The sequence below is a fragment of the Paramormyrops kingsleyae genome, chromosome 8 (assembly GCF_048594095.1).
Source record: "Paramormyrops kingsleyae isolate MSU_618 chromosome 8, PKINGS_0.4, whole genome shotgun sequence".
Taxonomy (NCBI): domain Eukaryota; kingdom Metazoa; phylum Chordata; class Actinopteri; order Osteoglossiformes; family Mormyridae; genus Paramormyrops; species Paramormyrops kingsleyae.
Genome location: NC_132804.1, coordinates 8,397,404 through 8,417,368, shown reverse-complemented (window position 1 = coordinate 8,417,368; position 19,965 = coordinate 8,397,404). Strand labels below are relative to the sequence as shown.

The following is a 19,965-nucleotide window of genomic DNA, read 5'->3' as shown; positions in this document are numbered from 1 at the left end:
ATTACCTTGGGTTAACTGCAGAATACATCAAATACATCAGATACTTTATCAGATCTGAGATGAAAATGAAAAATGTTTTTCTGTTACCACTCATCAAAAATGCAATGTAGTACAAATCTATTGTTCCATATGGGGAAATTATGTGGAGTGAAATGATGTTTGTGGCCAAGTTTCCAATAGAGAAATAATTGTTTATGAAATTCACTGGTAGTTTGTTTGTATCATAATCATACTTCAATAAACCGAAAATGTAAAATCCTTCCTCATCTGCTAAATAAAAGGGGGCAATTCGGCCCCGCCCAAAATTCACGCAGGCGTCTCGGTGCGGTGCTTTATGGGTAATGCAGTGTTAAAGCCTCCTTGCAGTTCGTCATAGCTATAAGACACCATCAATTATTTGTAGACTCGGGATACTTTTTTCCTTGTAAGTAACTTTTCAATGTTGTTTTGTCTCCATCTAAACAGGGCACGAACGGGATTAAAGCGGGGATACTGGGCACGCAGGTTTTTATGTCGCTTTAATGGTGAATTAAAGGCCAAGCACATACGGGAAATGGGCCGCAGAGGGTGACCGTTCGTCTGAAATGTAAGGTCAGGATTCGTATAAAGAATTACTATTATATATATTTTCTTGCTTTCACTTGCACGAGTGCGTATTGAGGCGATTACTTCCGGTATCGCCGTAATCTCCCATTCAATATCCCGAATTTATGTACCCGAAACAACCAGTGGCCTGTACTACGAAGCGGGGTAACTTGTCGGATTTAAGGTAGTCTGGGCGAATATGAAGTCCAATTAAACTGTGGTACCTTAAATCCGACAAGTTACCCCGATAAGCCAGTAACCCCGCTTCGTAGTACAGGCCACTGATTTTTTAATTATACCATTACATCGTACATATGTCACGCACATTACATTCAACTTATGTTGTATCCATTGCGTATATTTATTAGCTACCTCTAATTTTTTTTACATAAAGATAGTTTTCTTTTTTTCCCTCCTACATAATTTTACTAAATAGCACTATTCCCTAACTGCGAAAAACAACAATAATAAATTAAATTATAGGCACTGTATTGTACGTAGGTTATCTTTATAGAGTCTACTTTATAGAATACCGTAGTAATAAGTAGTTGTCAGATCCTGCATTAATCATTTAATCGATTAATTCTGTTTCCGGATGCTCTATATATTCACATTACAAACGGTTCGTGCTAATTTTGTAATATACCCAGCGATGGGACATAACTTGTACGCAAGTACGCATTCGCCTTTAAAAACGATACGTGCGACAATCGATTGCTTGTAAAAGCGCAAATACGTACTTATTTTATGTGCATTTGCGCTGATATGAAAACAAAATATAATGCATTTTAATCTTTAGATGCTAATTCTATTTCATTTGCGGTATACAGGTTAAAATGCAAGGTATTTTATTGTCAGCGGCGCAAAATGCACATAAAATAAGTACGTATTTGCGCTTTTACAAGCAATCGATTGTCGCACGTATCGTTTTTAAAGGGGAATACGTACTTGCGTACCAGTTAGGTCCATCGCTGGATATATTGTTCCCAAACGCTGCAACCATGACACTTAAATTGTCATACATTTACTGAAACATCTTCGGAGATAAGTATAGAAAAAGAAGCGGAGCATTCGGGATTTCCGCCCTGTAAGTTCAGCCCGGACCCGCCCGTTCATTATTTCCGATTAGGCGAAATGATTACGGACCGGAAAATACGGGGGGGGGGCATGCTACGCATATAAACAGCTGCCAGGTACATCGCTCGTAATTTTTACTAAATTCTCTATCAAGCTTCTTTTCTTTGTTGCTGTTAATACATTTATGTGTCGACTCCCATATGTTACGCCGTGTCATTACAATCTCGAAATGGGGTCTGACACTAACTTTTTCGAAGCTATATAACGGATCTGGCGTGCGAGCAGCGTCCCTTCTTAGCCCCCCCTTCTTCTTCCTCTTCTTTCAGATCAATGCTCGAATATGTCACCGCGACTCCCAGTTGATGGCGCTCAGGCGGACGGCTTGAAGCCGCGCTGGGCGCGCCGTGACTGTGCGCAACGCCTGCTGACCGCCGCTCTTCTATGGTTCTTCGCGGGCTCCGTGAGAGGTACGGGCAGCCGGCCTCCGCTGCTGGTTATATCCTTTTAGGGCGCCTTTAAACAGTGACATCATTCTCCTGTTCATGTTTTCTTTGTTACCCGTGTGGCATCTCATCTCCGGAAGTCCGCGGTGCGAGTCGCTGCTCCGGCTCTAGCTGCGCGTGCGGAGTTTGCGTCTTTTCCCCGTTTCGTCACGGGTTTTTCTCCGGGTTCCCCCACAGCCCAAAAACATACTAGGATAGGGGTCACCAACATGGTGCCCCCAAGGACCACATGAGTCGCCCGCGGACCTGTTCTAAAAATAGCACAACTCACCAGTGAGCAGCGTCTAAATTTAATTTTTTTTAAACATTTATATACATTTGAAAATGACAATATCTAAAAAAAAACGTATTTATTATACATGAAGTTTAGATAAGTTTAGGAGGGCATTTCAAACTAGTAGCCCTTCGTATTACTTAGTACCTGTGAAGTAGCTCTCAGTTTCAAAAAGTTTGGTGACCCCTGTACTAGCGTGAACTGGAGTTGCGAGACTGGCCGTGTGTGTGGACGGGGATGTTTTGGCGCCTGTATTTTCCAAGACAGATTCTGTACCCTGGACAACTGGGTATGGTAAATGGATGGATGGAAATATGTCTTGCAGTTAGATTAATTAGTTAGATTAGTGATTTCCAACGTGTAGAACCAGCATTCTACTTATTACAACCACTTTTACTGTCACCGCGACTGTGGTGTCACGATGTCACATACAGTATATTTTACAGTCGCCACCCCGGTAGGTATAATCTTGTATGAAATGCGTAGATTCCCACATTATTTTCTTTGCAGAAGTAACTGTAAATAACTGCCTGGAGCAATTGGGGGTTATGGGCCTTGCTCAGGGCCCAGTGGTGACCTTACGATCACCTGCACAGTGACTTACTGACAGCATGCACAAAATACACATCTATTTTGCTTTCTGACATAACTGAAGGTGTTTAGGTACGTAAATGGCTGATTTACATGACATAATTTAGGAAGTTTGTCTTTGTACAGTGATCCCCTGCTATATCGCGGTTCAGCTATCGCGCCCCCGCTATATCGCGGATTATTCCCCGATGCATCACAGTTCTCTGCGTATCGCGTACCTCCCTTGTGGTCCGATTGTTTTCATTTTGTTTTAAGTCCTACGATGGCTCCCAAGCATCCTGCATCTTCTAAACCTTCTGGTAGCAGTGAGCCTAAGTGCCAGAGGAGGACCTTGACCATTCAGGAGAACGTAAAACTCCTGGATATGCTTCGGGAAGGAAAGTGTTACGGCTTGAATGAATCGACAGTACGCTACATCAAGAAGGATGAAAAGAATATAAGAGCCACCGCATCACTTTCGTTTAGTCCAGGGGTCTCCAACTCTGGTCCTGGAGAGCTACTATCCAGTAGGTTTTCTGTCCCACTTGGCTTCTGATGAGTCACACCTGTTCCTGGTATTTACCTGAGAAGAGTGTCCTGGACTACGAAGGGGGTTACTGGCTTATCGGGGTAACTTGTCAGATTTAAGGTACCACAGTTTAAATGGACTTCATATTGGTTCACTTACATTTTGCCCAGACTACCTTAAATCCGACAAGTTACCCCAACAAGCCAGTAACCCCGCTTCGTAGTACAGGCCCCAGGTGTGGCTCATCAGAAGCCGGGTATGATAGAAAACCTACTGGACAGTAGCTCTCCAGGACCGGAGTTGGAGACCCCTGCTTTAGTCAAACAGGAAAGAGGGTGGCATGTCCTTGGAATAAAGCCATCATTAAAATGGAATCACATACAAATGCATTACATGTTGTTGTTAATAATAATAATAATAATAAGTTACTCATATCCTTAGCCCGACATCCACATATCATATGTGTTTTAATAAGTTTCCATGTGTTTAAAGCATGTGGGAGGGGTATTTTGAGGCTTAAACTATTAAAAAAAAAAATAAAAAATTATATAGTCTTTCTATATCACGGATTTTCACCAATCGCTGATGGATCTGTAACTCATCTTCCATGATAGGCGGGGGATGACTGTGTCGCTTAGTAGCCGGTGTTACCTAACAACCACACCATTTGTATTTGTCTAAACAGTCCAAACAGTAGCTGGTTTATTGGAAGCTATATTTAACTGCCAATGCTAAATGCAGACTATACAAGTTAAAATTCTCTTTGCCTTTCTCCTTTTATAGCTGACTGCACTTCACCTGATGCCCAAGAAAATATGGTTTTGACTGGGGAAGCCCTTTTGAAAAATAACTTCCCTGAGGCTTCAACTGCTTCCTTTCAGTGCAGTATTGGTTATGTGCGGGCAAGAGGCTCAGGAACCACTTCCTGCATCGGAGGAAAATGGACGAAAGTAACCCTGAAATGCGAAAGTAATCTACTTCTTACTGTAGCTGAAATTAGCGCTGCTTTATGGACATGCCTCTTAGTAGAAACACTGTTTTATTTCACAAATTTATTCCAGAAAAATCCTGTGGTTCGCCTGGGGAGGTGCAGAACGGGAGATTTGATTTTACTGATGGGATTGAATTTGGTGCCATAGTTAAAGCAATTTGTAATGAAGGGTGAGTATTCCGGACATACATGAGTATTAATGATAATAGTAATAATTAATATTCTTTTTGTTATTTATTAGTGCCTGTTCATGTTAATGTGCTTCTGTAGAGGTTTGATACGCTGCTGTCAACACAGTGATAAATCCTATAGTCTGCCTTTCTACAGCACACATGATGTAAATGTAAATGATGAAATGCCAGTGCACAATGTGGGCCTTGGTTTGGTCACGTGTTGTTTCAGGATGCAGTATGAGGATACATGAGTAAACATGGTCTGAAAATGCAAGACGAAAGTGTGGTGCATACATCTCTTTGAATTGTCTTGTTCATCTTTTCAAGCTACGTGATTGTAGGTCAGGATTATAGAGAGTGTCTTGATAAAGGCTGGACTGGAAGAATTCCTACATGTGAAGGTAAAAGACGTTTGCTAATACTGTGTTTAAAGCTCATAGTTTTATGAATTAAGAATGAAATGCTCTCCATTGCTTTGATGTAAAGATGAACACAATTAAGTATTTTTAAAAATGTGCGCCAAAATTGTAAGATTACTAAAATGTCTGTCTTCATTCAATTAGTGGTACAGTGTGAAGAGCCTCCTGAAATCCCGAATGGAAAGATTGTATTTAGACCCTCCAGTGAATTCCCACAGTATCGGGATACCATTCAATACGAATGCAATGCTGGCTACACGCTTGTTGGGAAAATGCATATAATGTGTAATGCAACTGGGGAATATGAACCACAAGCTCCGGCATGCAGCAAAGGTGTGAATTTATTATTTTTTCTTAAACTTCCTACTGTTTGTACTCTGCAGTATATGAACTATTTATATGGCTGACATCATTTTTCATTGAATTCTGTTATTTTTTCCTCATTTAATATAAAACGTGTTTTAGATGAATTGTCTGTAAAATATTTCTAATCCACCAAGTGTTTTTAAGCACAATTTTACTATTGTGATACTCATTGCCAAGAACTAGAGAGGAGATGAAGATTTTGCGTCTTGTCAGCCATGCTGGTAACTCAGAGACACTGTTTCTTTTTCCCGTCTGTTTTGCTGGTTGTAGCCTCTTCTTATGACACTGCTGCAGAAATAAGAATGTGAGAGTTTGTTCAGGCAGCAAAAACAAGTGTGTCTTTGCATCATCTGAACATCTGGTTAATTCCATTTCTCTCTCTCTCTCTCTCTCTCTCAGACATCATTTGTGAAACTCCTAAGGTTCCCAATGGCCACCGGATTGGTGGAGCCCGGGCACCTTATAAATTAGACAATTTTGTCACATTTGAGTGTGACAATGGCTATGAAATGGACGGCAGGGCAGAAATGACATGTACAGTAGATGGCTGGTCACAAGGGCCAACCTGTAAGCCAGGTAGGTGTTTATTTCCCTCTTTGCCAATGATCCAAGAATCGGAGCACGATTAGAGACGAGGGGCTTGAAAACTCAGGGTGGGGGTGGATTAGCTGTGCTCTTCCTTATCCTTTTTTTTTTTTCCTTTTATTCGACTTTGAACTTTAAACAATAACATGATACAAAAGGTACAAATGTTGGTGCTGTTATTAATTCCCCCACACGCATCCCACAAAATAAAATGACATAGAGTAAATAAATAGCATTAACAATGAAAATATAGAAATAAATCTAAATAATTGAAAATAAATTAATGAATAAAAAATAATTATAAATAATAATTACTTAAGAAGAAATAAATCTAGTGGTCTGTATAAATTACTGTTATAATTATGAGTATTGGGTTTACAGATTTGAATGTGTTGATGTGGATAAGCAGTACTAAGGATCAATGGTCAGTCGCAGATTGTATTCAATTTCTTATTTAACAATTAATTAGTTAGTTAGGGGGAACTAACTAATTATGTACTCTAGGGTTTTTACCTCCCCATAAAAAAGATAATCATATTATCAACTGACTGGAAGAATGATTTTGGAAGAAAAATTGGGAGGCACTGAAATATAAAAAACTTGGTAGAATATTAATTTTGACACAATTAATTCTGCCAGTAAGAGATAAGTATAATGTATTCCACCTTTCAAAATCCAGTTTTATTTTATTAAGTAGAGGAGTAAAGTTCTCTTTATGTAAGTCTGTAAAGGCTGGTGTGATATTGATACCTAGGTATTTAAAGCCAGATTTAGACATTGAAAAAGGCAAGAGGTTTTCTGGTATCTGTAGGGTTAAACCGATAATAGGAAAACATTCACTCTTCAGAAAATTTAACTTATAGCCTGAAAAGATGCCAAATTCACTTAATATTTGTATTACTTCAGTCACATTGTTCCCTGGATCTGAGATACACAACAGATCATCAGTGAGACTCAATGTTCTGTTCCTAGCCTTTTAATTCCTTGTAAAGACTGTGATGTTCTTAGCTTGATGGCTAGAGGCTCTATGGCTAGAATGAAGGGGAGAGGGCTTAGTGGGCATCCCTGTCTGGTGACCCTGTACAGCTGGGAAAATAGTGAGTGCAATGTTCTAGTAACAACTGATGCCTTAGGAATGGAGTACAACAGCTTCACGTAGGAAGAAAACTTTGGGCCAAAATTGAACTTTTTAAGTACTGCAAATAAGTAGTTCCACTCAACTCTATCAGATGCTTTCTCTGCATCTATAGAGACAACTCCTTCCAGACTATCTGTCAGTGTACTGGAGTGTATGACACTTAGAAGTCTGCGGACATTAGTAAAGGAATATCCTCCTTTAATGAAACCAGTTTGGTCAGATGAAATAACACGGCGTGACGGGTTCTATTCTACAGGCTAGAAGTTTTGTTAAGATTTTGTTCAATAATGAAATTGGTCTGTAAGATCCACATTCAAGTGGATCTTTTCCTGGTTTCAAGAGGAGTGTAATGGATGCTTCTGTTAGTGTCTGTGGAAGTTTTCCCTGTTCCAATGAATATTCAAACATTTTCAGAAGCGAGGGGGCAAGTCTATCTGAAAAAACTTTATAAAACTCAACTGGATAGCCTTCTGGTCCTGGGGTTTTAATGCTGTGCATTGCTGTAACGGAATCTTGTATTTCCTTTATTTGAAGTGGTTTTTCCAGTTCTTCTTTCTTAACGGATACCGGGATATTCAAATTTTCCAACCCTATCCTTTTTTGAGTGCTGTTTTGTTAGCCCCTGCTAAGTTAGTAGTGAGCATTGCTGGCTCATTTTGCATCATAAAAAAGGCAACCTATCCAATATTACATACAAAGTACAAACAGACTTTTGTAAGCATGTCATTCTGTAAAGAGATGTCCCTGTTTTGAGGAGCCTCTGATCATCAGAACGATACCTTTGTGGAATCTTGTGTTTTTATGTTCGATTAGGATTTGCCGACGTAATGATGATAATCAGACTAATTTAGGAAATGCTTACTGAACCCAGATCTGGGATGTGTGAGAGCTCATGGCAACTCTTCTGCTGCTCTGTTATGCTCTTTATTCTGGTTTTCTGTTCTGCAACTTGGAGTCTCACTAAGATTTTGAGGATGAGCCAAGAACCCTTTTTGTACCAGTCGGCAGAGTCACTGGTATGGAGTTAATTTTGTGCCAAAAGTATTAATCAAAATTTTGAAAACCGCAAGCAAATCATTAAGTATCAGAATGAAAATATGTTTTCAAATATCAAAAAAGTTGAATAAACTTAATTTTTCCTTCTTTTTCTCTAATTTGTTTTGCTTCTGGAATGCTTTTCTTTGCTTTTGAATTTTTTTTTTTTGCTTCTGGAATTTTTCTGGAAAGTGTGATTAAGGCCGTGCACCATGGGACAAAGCAAATGTACCGCAGCTGAATTGCTTGATTACGTGTTTCGTCACATTTAATACATTAGCATTAAGCTTTAGTGTGTTGCCTCAATGGCATGTAATATGGATACAGTGCACTAATTAATACCTGTTAGAGAGAAAATTATTCTGAAAATGTAAGGGGTGTGCATTGTCCCCCAGGTTCCCCTGATCAAGGCAAACTTCAGCTGGAAGCTAGAAGCTTTAGCTAGAAACTTCCCTGGTCAGCGCGTTGGTGGAATAGCGAAAGTTACTGAACTGGATGGGTTGGTGACATTTTATGAACGCGAAATATGTGTTGCATAGACCGATTCCTAATAAAAGTACACTATTATAGAACTACAAAGATGCAATTCCATGCTGTAAACTGGCTCCGGAGCTTCCCGCCATGTTGCGATGTTCTGAAGCGTCATGGAGTGGGCGTGCTCAGATGGTTAAAGGCGTGTTCACTCCAAATTCCAGCTGACCAATAGACGTGTAAGCTGCTAAGGCCCGCCCACCCGTTAAAACAGTGCCAAAAGTCAGAAGCAAAAAAGCATTCCAAAAGCAAAAAAAAATTGCAGAAGCAAAAAAAAAAAAAATTCAAAAGCATTCCAGAAGCAAAACAAATTAGAGAAGAATGAAAAAAATGATTTTATTCAACTTTTTTGATATTTGGAAAACATATTTTCATTCTGATACTTATTGCTTGCGGTTTTCAAAATTTTGATTAATACTTTTGGCACAAAATTAACTCCATACACTGGCCTCTGTAAACATGTATCTGATGCGTGCAGGTCCTGAGCACCTTGTCCTCTCCGTTGCTTTGATGTAAAGATGAACACAAACCAGTATTTTGAAAAATGTGTGCCAAAATTGTGAGATTACTAAAGTATCTGTCTTTATTCACTTAGTCAAATGTGGCAAGCCTCCTGAAGTCCCGAATGGAAGGATTGTATCAAAACCCCCCAGTGAATTCCCACAGTATCTGGATACCATTAAATACGAATGCAATGCTGGCTACATGCTTGTTGGGAAAATGCAAATAACATGTAATGCTGATAGGAAATATGAACAAGCTCCAGAATGCAGAGGTGTGAATTTTTCTTTTAAACTTCCTTTTTAAACTGTTTGTACTCCACAGTATATGAACTATTTATATGGCTGACGTTACTTTTCATTGAATTCTTTTGTTTTTCTCATTAAATCTAAAACGTGTTTTAGATTAATTGTTTGTAAAATATTTCTAATCCACCAAGTGTTTTTAAGCACAATTTTACTATTGTGATACTCATTGGCAAGAACTAGAGAGGAGATGAAGATTTTGCGTCTTGTCAGCCATGCTGGTAACTCAGAGACACCGTTTCTTTTTCCCGTCTGTTTTGCTGGTTGTAGCCTCTTCTTATGACACTGCTTCAGAAATAAGAATGTGAGAGTTTGTTCAGGCAGCAAAAACAAGTGTGTCTTTGCATCATCTGAACATCTGGTTAATTCCATTTCTCTCTCTCTCTCTCAGACATCATTTGTGAATCTCCTAAGGTTCTCAATGGCCACCGGATTGATGGAGCCCGGGCACCTTATAAATTAGACAATTTTGTCACATTTGCGTGCAACAATGGCTATGAAATGGACGGCAGGGCAGAAATGACATGTACAGTAGATGGCTGGTCACACTGGCCAACCTGTAAGCCAGGTAGGTGTTTATTTCCCTCTTTGCCAATGATCCAAGAATCGAAGCACGACTAGAGACGAGGGGCTTGAAAACTCTGGATGGGTGTGGATTAGCTGTGCTCTTCCTTATCCTTTATTTGAGTGCTGTTTAGTTAGCCTGTGCTGGGTTAGTAGTGAGCATTGCAGGCGCATTTTGCATAGACTTGCATCATGAAAAAGGCAAGCTATCCACTATTACATACAAAGTACAGACAGACCTTTGTAAGCATGTCATTATGTGAAGAGATGTGCCTGTTTTGAGGAGCCTCTGATCATCAGGACGATACCTTTGTGGAATCTTGTATTTTTATGTTAGACTACGATTTGCCGACGTAATGATGATAATCAGACTAATTTAGGAAATGCTTACTGAACCCAGATCTGGGATGTGTGTGAGCTCATGGCAACTCTTCTGCTGCTCTGTTATGCTCTTTATTCTGGTTTTATGTTCTGTACCTTGGAGTCTCACTAAGATTTTGAGGATGAGCCAAGAACCCTTTTTGTACCAGTCGGCAGAGTCACTGGCCTCTGTAAACGTGTATCTGATGCATGCAGGTCCTGAGCACCTTGTCCTCTCCGTTGCTTTGATGTAAAGATGAACACAAACCAGTATTTTGAAAAGTGTGTGCCAAAATTGTGAGATTACTAAAGTATCTGTCTTTATTCACTTAGTCAAATGTGGCAAGCCTCCTGAAGTCCCGAATGGAAAGATTGTATCAGGACACTCCAGTGAATTCCCACAGTATCGGGATACCATTAAATACGAATGCAATGCTGGCTACATGCTTGTTGGGAAAATGCAAATAACATGTAATGCTGATAGGAAATATGAACAAGCTCCAGAATGCAGAGGTGTGAATTTTTCTTTTAAACTTCCTTTTTAAACTGTTTGTACTCCACAGTATATGAACTATTTATATGGCTGACATTACTTTTCATTGAATTCTTTTGTTTTTCTGATTAAATCTAAAACGTGTTTTAGATTAATTGTTTGTAAAATATTTCTAATCCGCCAAGTGTTTTTAAACACAATTTTACTATTGTGATACTTATTGCCAAGAACTAGAGAGGAGATGAAGATTTTGCGTCTTGTCAGCCATGCTGGTAACTCAGAGACACTGTTTCTTTTTCCCGTCTGTTTTGCTGGTTGTAGCCTCTTCTTATGACACTGCTTCAGAAATAAGAATGTGAGAGTTTGTTCAGGCAGCAAAAACAAGTACATAAGAACATAAGAAATTTACAAACGAGAGGAGGCCATTCGGCCCATCAAGCTCGTTTGGGGAGAACTTAACTAATAGCTCAGAGTTGTTAAAATCTTATCTAGCTCTGATTTAAAGGAACCCAGGGTTTTAGCTTCCGCTATACTAGCAGGAAGACTATCCCATACTCTAACTACACGCTGTGTAAAGAAGTGCTTCTTCAAATTTGTTTTAAAATGTTCCCCCGCTAATTTTCACGTATGGCCACGAGTTCTAGTAATTAAACTAATATTGAAATAGCCATTTGGCTGAACAGCATCCAGACCTGTTAGAATCTTATAGACCTGGATCATGTCCCCCCTTAGTCTCCTTTGCTCAAGGCTAAACAGATTCAGCTCAGCTAACCCCTCCTCATAAGACATTCCTCTAAGACCAGGAATCATTCTCGTAGCCCTCCGTTGCACGTTTTCTAAGGCAGCAATGTCCTTCTTAAGGTATGGTGACCAAACCTGCACACAGTATTCTAGGTGGGGTCTTACCAAGGAATTATATACTGTAAATGTAACATCACCTCCCTTGACTTAAACTCCACACACTTAGAGATATAACCCAACATTCTATTGTGTGTGTGCATCACCTGAACGACCTTCTCATGAGGTCTGAGTTGTTTCATTCCTTTATCTCTCTCTCTCTCTCTCTCTCTCTCTCTCTCTCAGACATCATTTGTGAAACTCCTAAGGTTCCCAACGGCCACCCGGTTGAAGGAGCCCTGCCACCTTATAAATTACACTATTCTGTCACATTTGAGTGTGACAATGGCTATGAAATGGACGGCAGGGCACAAATGACATGTACAGTAGATGGCTGGTCACACTGGCCAACCTGTAAGCCAGGTAGGTGTTTATTTCCCTCTTTGCCGATGATCCAAGAATCGAAGCATGACTAGAGACGAGGGGCTTGAAAACTCAGGGTGGGGGTGGATTAGCTGTGCTCTTCCTTATCCTTTTTTTTTTTCCTTTTATTCGACTTTGAACTTTAAACAATAACATGATTCAAAAGGTACAAATGTTGGTGCTGTTATTAATTCCCCCCACATGCATCCCCCTTTAATACAAATTAAAATGACATAGAGTAAATAAATAGTATTATAAATAGTAAATAAAGGTGTTTATTTTCCTCTTTGCCAATGATCCAAGAATCGGAGCACGAATAGAGACGAGGGGGCATGGAGCCTGAGAGCTTTTTGGGTGTGGATGCTCACACATTGGCCGTGAGATACAGGCATTTTGACCAGTTCACACACTCACACACCACACTTTGTGTTTCTCACACTGAGAAGTAAGAAATAACGCCCATCGGGGTGTCCTGTTATGTAGAATTAAAGGACAGTACGCAGATGTACGGAGTTGTTTTCCGCCGAGTTCATAGCTGTCCCAGTTAAGTTAGAGTTACCTACCAGCCAATCAAAAAATAGCATTTGTTGCATGTGATCCCGCTGCAAGCAGGTTATTACATGGATGTGCACACATATGTTATGAAGACTGCCATGAAAGGGATGCATCTTTTACTTAGCTTGCTGTGTGATTTTTGTTTTTGTTAAATCACATAGTGACCAAAGTTCAACTGCTTTCTAACTGATTACAGTTTTACATGACTTCCAGTGAAAGCTGGTTTGATACACCAGGTCTAGCTTCAAATAGTCTCACTGACCACTTCATCTGTTCAACTGTTTAAGCACATATCTAATCAGCCTGGCATATGTCAGCAGCAAAATGTTTAAAATCATGGAGATACAGGCCAGCAGCTTCAGTTAACGTTCACATCAAACACCAGAATTGGAAGAAAGGTCATTTAAGTGATTTTGAAAGTGGCATGATTCTTGGTGCCAGATGGGCAGGTGAGTATTTCAGAAACTGCTGATCTACTGTGATTTTTGACACACAATCTTCTCTGGGATTTACAGAGAAAAGAGGGTTACAGAGAAAGAAAAAACATCCGGGCAAAAATGCCTTGTTGATGGTTAAGGTCAGAGATGAATTGCCAGCCTGGTTCAGGCTGATAGAAAGCCAACAGTAACTCAAATAACCGCTCATTACAACCAAGCTATGCAGAGGAGCATCTTTGAATGTACAACACATGAAACCTTGTAGCAGATGAGCTACAGCAGCATAAGACCACGCTGGGAGCCTGCTGTGACATTGATAGTAGGGTCAGGGTTTGGCGTGAACATCATCCAAGCATGGATCCATCCTGCCTTGCATCAGCAGTTCAGGCTGGTTATGGTGGTTCATAGTGTGGTGGATACTTCTTGCTCACCTTGGATCCCGTAGTACCAGTTGAGCATTGTTTAAATACCACAGCCTGCCTGAGTATTATAGCTGACTATCCATCCCTTTATGACCACAGAATACCTAGCTTCTAATGGCTACTTCTTGCAGGATAACGCACCATGTCACAAAGCTCATATCTCAGACTGGTTTCTTGAACATGACAGTGAGTTCACTGTACTCCGATGGCCTCTGCAGTCACCAGATCTCAATCCAGTAGGCTACCTATGGGATGTGGTGGAACAAGAGATCTACATCATGAAGGGGAAGTGGACAAATCTGCAGGAACTGCGTGATACTATCATATCATACTAGCAAGCTGTATCTAATAAAGTGGCCACTGAGTGTATAATGTACTATGATCAGATGAATGAAAAAAGGATTTACTTCGGTTTTTTTTCTTTATATAAAATATATAATTTGCCAGAGTACTGTAAACTACTACTTTTTTGTACATATACATCAGTGTTTCAATAGTGTTTCAGTCCTAGTGGAAATTGGAGACTGGTAATACTCTCTCTTCTCTTTCAGGCAACAGCAATTCTGCTGTTATCGGTCTCGTTATTGGTGTTGCTGTTCTTGCTGTTCTGACTGCCATAGGAGGTAAGTGAAGCTTAACAATAACTGTGTTTGTGTGTGTATACATGTACTTATGTATATATTCTGCATTTGGGAACATTTAACAAACTCGTTTAAGTAGGCTGACAACCTCGGTTACTGCACTAACATTTAGGGAGTTATTTATGACTTTGGGTTGTGTACATGATCCATAACAATGGATGATCTTGGTGCAGTAAGTGACAAACATAGTGAAAGGTTTCACTGGGAAAACCGGTATCAGCGCAACTGGAACCCATCAGTGCTGCCTGACTCAGCCACTGACATGGGAGGCATCAGATGCTGAGTACAAATGGAAATCTGCTGTCAGGATCATTATGCAATTAAACATATTGTAATCAGTAAAGGTTATTTTAATGTTTTTCCAAATTCCTACATGATAAAGCAAATCTGCAATCCCCATGTTTTTTTTTTTTGGTTTTTTTTTTTAAGCAAACATTTTGAGAATTTTTTGTCCAGTGTTATTGATGGTCTCAACCCAGCTGACTATCACAGACCTTGCAGTGTGACTGTTGCATTTGCATGACATGAAATATTGATATTAACATTGCACACTGTGCATTCTTTATATGTGTGTGTGTGTGTTTTATATATCTATATCCAACTCTGACAACATAGCCAGAAAAAATAGTGCTGATGAAATTAACAGATAATTTACTTGAGCAGTTTTATACATTTCTGTAGCTTCATGTGAATTTTCAAGGAAATCTCATTTGTTTTCTTTCTTCCTATCTTAGGATGTGTGTTATATGGAATACACAAAAAGAAAACTGGGTGAGTGGGCTTATTTTAATGTTTTAATATTTTTCTGCTTCACTGCATTGTCCTTTATTTCTGCTCGGTCTCCCAGCAGAAAACCCTCCATCCATCCATTTTCTACACTCACTTTCTTCCTGTCTTTCTGCTGAAAAGCAACCTCTGTGGTTTTTCCACTGGCATACAGGTACTGAGCCGTACCCCGAGCCGTACCGCAAACAGACATTAGAGTGCGGTTCCAGTTCGCTTCGGTTTTCCACTGCAGAAGGGTCAGTGCCGGGTTTGGAGAGCGACAGTGATGTATAACCGGAGACGCTTATTTACTGTTCACACGGTGAACATTGTGATTTACTAAGATTTACTGTGTGCAATCCGTTCAGTTCAGCTGTTCTATATTGCTTTTTAAAGCAGGTGGTTGGAAATTTTCCAATTCTGTGTTTCCTGAATGCATCACAATGTGCAATACTACTAAAAATGAATAATATATAGAATATACACCTTTTCCTTGCGCAAAACACCGGTATCTCCATGCGACCAAACAGATGGTGGTGGTGATGTAACCAGCTCAGTTTGGTCACGCTCTCGGCCCTGCTAATCAGCCAGGCCCTGTCAGTGCAGTCACGGCTCGGGTACAGCTCACATACTTTGTGGTGGAAAAGCTCCAGTTCGAGTTACGGCCCGGTTCTTGGTGGCAGTGGAAAAGCGCCACTGGACTGCTGACTGGCTAGCTGAGACACGGTTATGAAATAAACTATTGGAGGATTTCCCTTGGTAAAGTTTTGAGGGAGATTAAAGGTCTTGGGTGAACTTTAAGATATGTGCCTTCTTTTCCACTAGTTTTACTTTTAGGATTTGCACAACTAGAAGTTGGACCTTTGGAAATTTTTAAACAAAGGTTTGTGTGTGATTCCAAAATGCGGAGGCTGTAGAGTTGCCAAGGTGCTGTTTTCAGACAAATTGTGCCTGATTTAAGCAGGTGATGGATAGTTAGCTTACAGTAGTGGGTCTTCTTTAGACCAAAGTAAACACTGAGGAAAAGAAACAAATGCATAAATGAGGCATGTTGTTTACGGTGAGGTTAATAATAGTGTGACTTCTGTGATCCTTTGGTCCTGCGGCTGTTCCTGTTTTCAAGCTTGCAGCACTTTGCGAAAGGGGGCTTTGTTTACGCATTTTTGCATTTTCTTACATTGGACTGATGGGGGGGGGGGGGGTGAAATCTTTGGCATGTTTACCAGGCCAGACGGCCTGAAGTGTTAGAAAACTGAGAGTATTATATATATGGGCGAAGAACAACAATTTTAGGCATAGTCAGCATCTGGAGGCTGGTCCCCTCAGAGCTGTGGAAATGAAAAGAAACCAGGAAACCTCAAAGTTCAACAAGACGCAGATTGTGCCAATATTTGTGTACAGAGGAAACTGGAGTCTCTGCCAACTGTAAGGACTGTGTAATTTGCTCCTTACTTGCACGGTGACAAAAGTAGTCTTGAGAGTCATGTAAAACCTTACATTTCATAAAAGGTAAATGATGATCACTGGTGTCAGTGTGGAGGAAGGGCAGCTAACCCAGTGACCGGTCTCCCATGTGCTCCGCCAGACAGTGCAGACTTTAAGAGGCCTTGATTAATTCCCTACGGCTTCCTTTTCCTTGCAAGCTTTGTCATCTTGCGGCTTTTAACACAGCTGTGTTTCGTTGTAATATAAGTGGGCAGGACAGAGCATTGACAGAACTGACTGTATTTCCCCTATCTGAACATGCTGTGCAGTGATTACCACACCAGAGAGGAAGAGCTGCAGGTTATGGACATATCTTAGGGTTTGTTCTCAGATTCTTGCTCAAGGTATCAGCAGACCTCTGTCATCTCTTTAGTGTCGTGCTCCTCCTGCACACATTCTTATGAAGTCTTACAAAGCCTTGTGATCTCTCTCCTCTTCCAGCACGAGGGATTATCAGTCTGCCGTTCGTTCTTAGCATCGACCCATTTCTCAAGAAAGAATCATCTTTTTCAACCCGCCGTCTTTGGTCAGAAATTAATTTGTGGTTGTTACTTTTTTTTTTTCCTCCATGGCTGTTTATGTCATTAGTTTTGAATGGGAAATATCTTCTGTGCCCTAAAACGGTGATGCAGTGTGTGAGAGAGATGGAGTATTCATTATGTACATAGCTATATGAATATTTGCCTTTCAGTCTTAAATCTTTAGTTTAAATAATGGTATTTATTTTTGCACCTCACTATTCAATCTGGGTAAAGAAGTGAGGTTGTGTAAAAATATATATATATATTTTCTGTCTGATAAAGCGTGACAAGTTTCGTCGGAAGGGCGGTTGTGACATGTTTTTGCATGGAGGAAGCTGTAATGGAAGGACAAATGCAATGTGTGAAACGATACCAAGCTGAAATGCACAGCTGAACTGTGAAAAGGGGTCAGATTCCCTTTGAATTTATATACCAGTGGCAGCCTATTTTGGCTTTAATACTCCTCCTATTTTGTTAGGCTGAGGTGACATTCTCACTGCCTGAGACCAAAGGAACCATCAACGCTAACATTTGTTCACAATGTTTTTATACTTGCACCTTACTGTACATTTAATCAGCACTGTGTTCTGAGTATCTTATGGCATTTCACTGTGTTGCATTTTATGTAAAGCTGAAAGTTTTAATGCACTTGTTACAGATGAAAATAAAAACAACTTGATTTACTAGAATTCAAAATATTCCAAAAATGTATGTGACTCAAAAAGAAATTGAGTTGCTGTTTTATGGTGATGCTGTTTCGCTGAGAGCCTGCCTTGATGGTAAACACAAACATTCCTCTGTGTTTTATTACCTGCTATGTAGATAGCTAAGTAGCTTTATAAGCTTGCAGAAGAACAATTGTTGGCTACTTAAAGAGATTAGCCTTATCTCCTATGTTAATACCTCAGATTGTTGTCTTGAAATAAAGATCCACTGTCAAGATACGAGTTGATTTATTATTGATTTATCAATACTCTGACAAAAATGGGCAATCACCAAACAAAACTGACTCTGCTTGCTCACCTATTTTATCAGCTGTCACATGGAAAAGTGACATTGACCAGCGACACACCTCTCTATAAGAATTCTCTCTTGTTAAGGACAGTACTTTGGAGACAAATACAATGACAGAAAAGTATTAAGTGGGTAAAGTTCAATTCAATTTATTTTTATATAGCGCCTTTCACAACAAAGTTTGTTGTTAAAAATAAAGTAATAATATCTGATTTGGAGATGTATTTATTGTAGAAAAAGTGACCTCTTGTCCGTTTGTGGTTTCTGAAGGGACGGCATTTGGGTTTAGTTTTAGTTTAAAACAAAGTTGTGATTCAAATCGCTGGTTCAGAAATTTAAGAAATCACACAACTTGTTTTTAGTTTAAAACCCTAAACTGTAGTTAGGCTAATGACAGCAATTGTACCATGCAGTTCTGCTAATTGGTGTCTCTAAAGTTTTATCTTTAATTGTTTTTGAGAACAAACAGAGTGGTGTTTTTCAAAACCCTTTATGTAACTGAAGAACTATCAGCAGAACAGATGCAATTGTCCCGTTACTAGTGTTACTTACGTTTTAGTCACTGACTATCCAGTGCAGTGCAGTGGTGAGGCTGGAGCCAAACCCAGGAAATGATAGACAGCTTATGAAATATCGCAGTCGGTTTAGAATGATTCATAAGGCGTGACGGGGACTGCAGCTTCCTTGCTACCAGCATCACACTCGTTTGGCGACATAGACGTCCTTCAGTCCCCAAGTGCACAACACAGAGTCTGCATTAAAGATGCAGTATTAACTATATGTTTGCAACTGTTACCATGGTAAGTACATTTACATTTACAGCATTTAGCAGGTGCTCTTATCCAGAGCGACTTCCATTTTTATAAATTCAGGGACAGTCCCCCTGGAGCAAGTTGCGGTTAAGGGTCTTGCTCACGGACCCATTGATGGTATTGCCAGAGGTAGATGGGGGGGGGGACCCCACCAGTCACTAATGAATTGAATGAAGTCATGGATTCATGCCACAAAGATGCGTCCCCAAACGTCAACAGCCTACTTCCAGTGTTTGTCACATCGCTTGTTACAGGCTGCTCAGTGGAACGCTTGCTTTCTGTAGTGTATGAAGACGAACTCGCGGAGGATCACGTCGCCCACATAGCATAGAATTAATAGGGATTATTCACTGTCACCCTATCACTATTAGGTACTGGAAGGTTGTGATTGTTCAACGCCACTACTCACAGTTTGGAGCACACATCTACTCACAGCTAGCAGACATACATTTGAGGTGATTGAGGTATTGATTGATTCTGATTGTGTATGGACTAATCATCCTGAAATTCTAATACGTTGTCCATAATTCACCCATAATACTGTTATGCCAAGGTCGAACTACACAAACATGTTTTTCACTGATCACTTTTATAACTTGTTTTTACCAATAATTAGTTTTGCAGAATGCTTATCTCGTCCTAGGATACTTATTTTGGTTTTGGGGAAGAAGAAACGGTGTCGCTCGAGGACGCTTGCCTTAAGAAGGGGAAGTGTTGTCCAAGGATGCTTTATTTTTCTAGAAATTAAAAGAGAAAGTGTTTAGGTATGTTCTGCGGCTGCAGGCCGTTTCACTTCACTTAGATGAGAATTTGGAAAATTGAGAGCGCCTTGCCTGAGGGGAGGAGGGAGTCTGTGATGGCCCTTAACAACAGACCTCTGACCCGAGGACAGGCCGCTCTGATGCCATTAAAAGCACAAACAGTAATGGTGGAAAAGTGTGGTGAACAGCCCATTAAATTTTGGTTGATCCACCCAGAGGCAAAACTGCCGACCAGTGCGCCCCCCCCCCAGTTCAGCTGGACTGGATTTGTTCTGTGTGGAGGCAGCGGTGTT

General features: G+C 40.2%; 1 protein-coding gene across 6 annotated transcripts; it reads left to right on the top strand.

The window, feature by feature from the left end:
* Positions 1 to 361: 361 nt before the first annotated feature.
* LOC140592250 (C4b-binding protein alpha chain-like) lies at positions 362 to 18,029 on the top strand. 6 transcript variants are annotated; one of them, XM_072715119.1, is made up of 15 exons: positions 362 to 424; positions 1,989 to 2,129; positions 4,322 to 4,507; positions 4,600 to 4,699; positions 5,030 to 5,103; positions 5,266 to 5,454; positions 5,887 to 6,063; positions 9,372 to 9,551; positions 9,974 to 10,150; positions 10,840 to 11,019; positions 12,083 to 12,259; positions 14,225 to 14,296; positions 15,049 to 15,085; positions 16,834 to 16,908; positions 17,006 to 18,029. In XM_072715119.1, exons 2-14 carry the CDS (start codon positions 2,003 to 2,005, stop codon positions 16,880 to 16,882), a joined length of 1,725 nt encoding a protein of 574 aa, XP_072571220.1. In that variant the 5' UTR covers positions 362 to 424; positions 1,989 to 2,002; the 3' UTR covers positions 16,883 to 16,908; positions 17,006 to 18,029. The 6 variants fall into 6 exon arrangements, with proteins under 6 accessions (XP_072571220.1, XP_072571225.1, XP_072571224.1 ...); XM_072715123.1 differs by lacking the exon at positions 362 to 424 and adding an exon at positions 464 to 586; XM_072715121.1 differs by lacking the exon at positions 362 to 424 and adding an exon at positions 469 to 591.
* Positions 18,030 to 19,965: the final 1,936 nt, after the last annotated feature.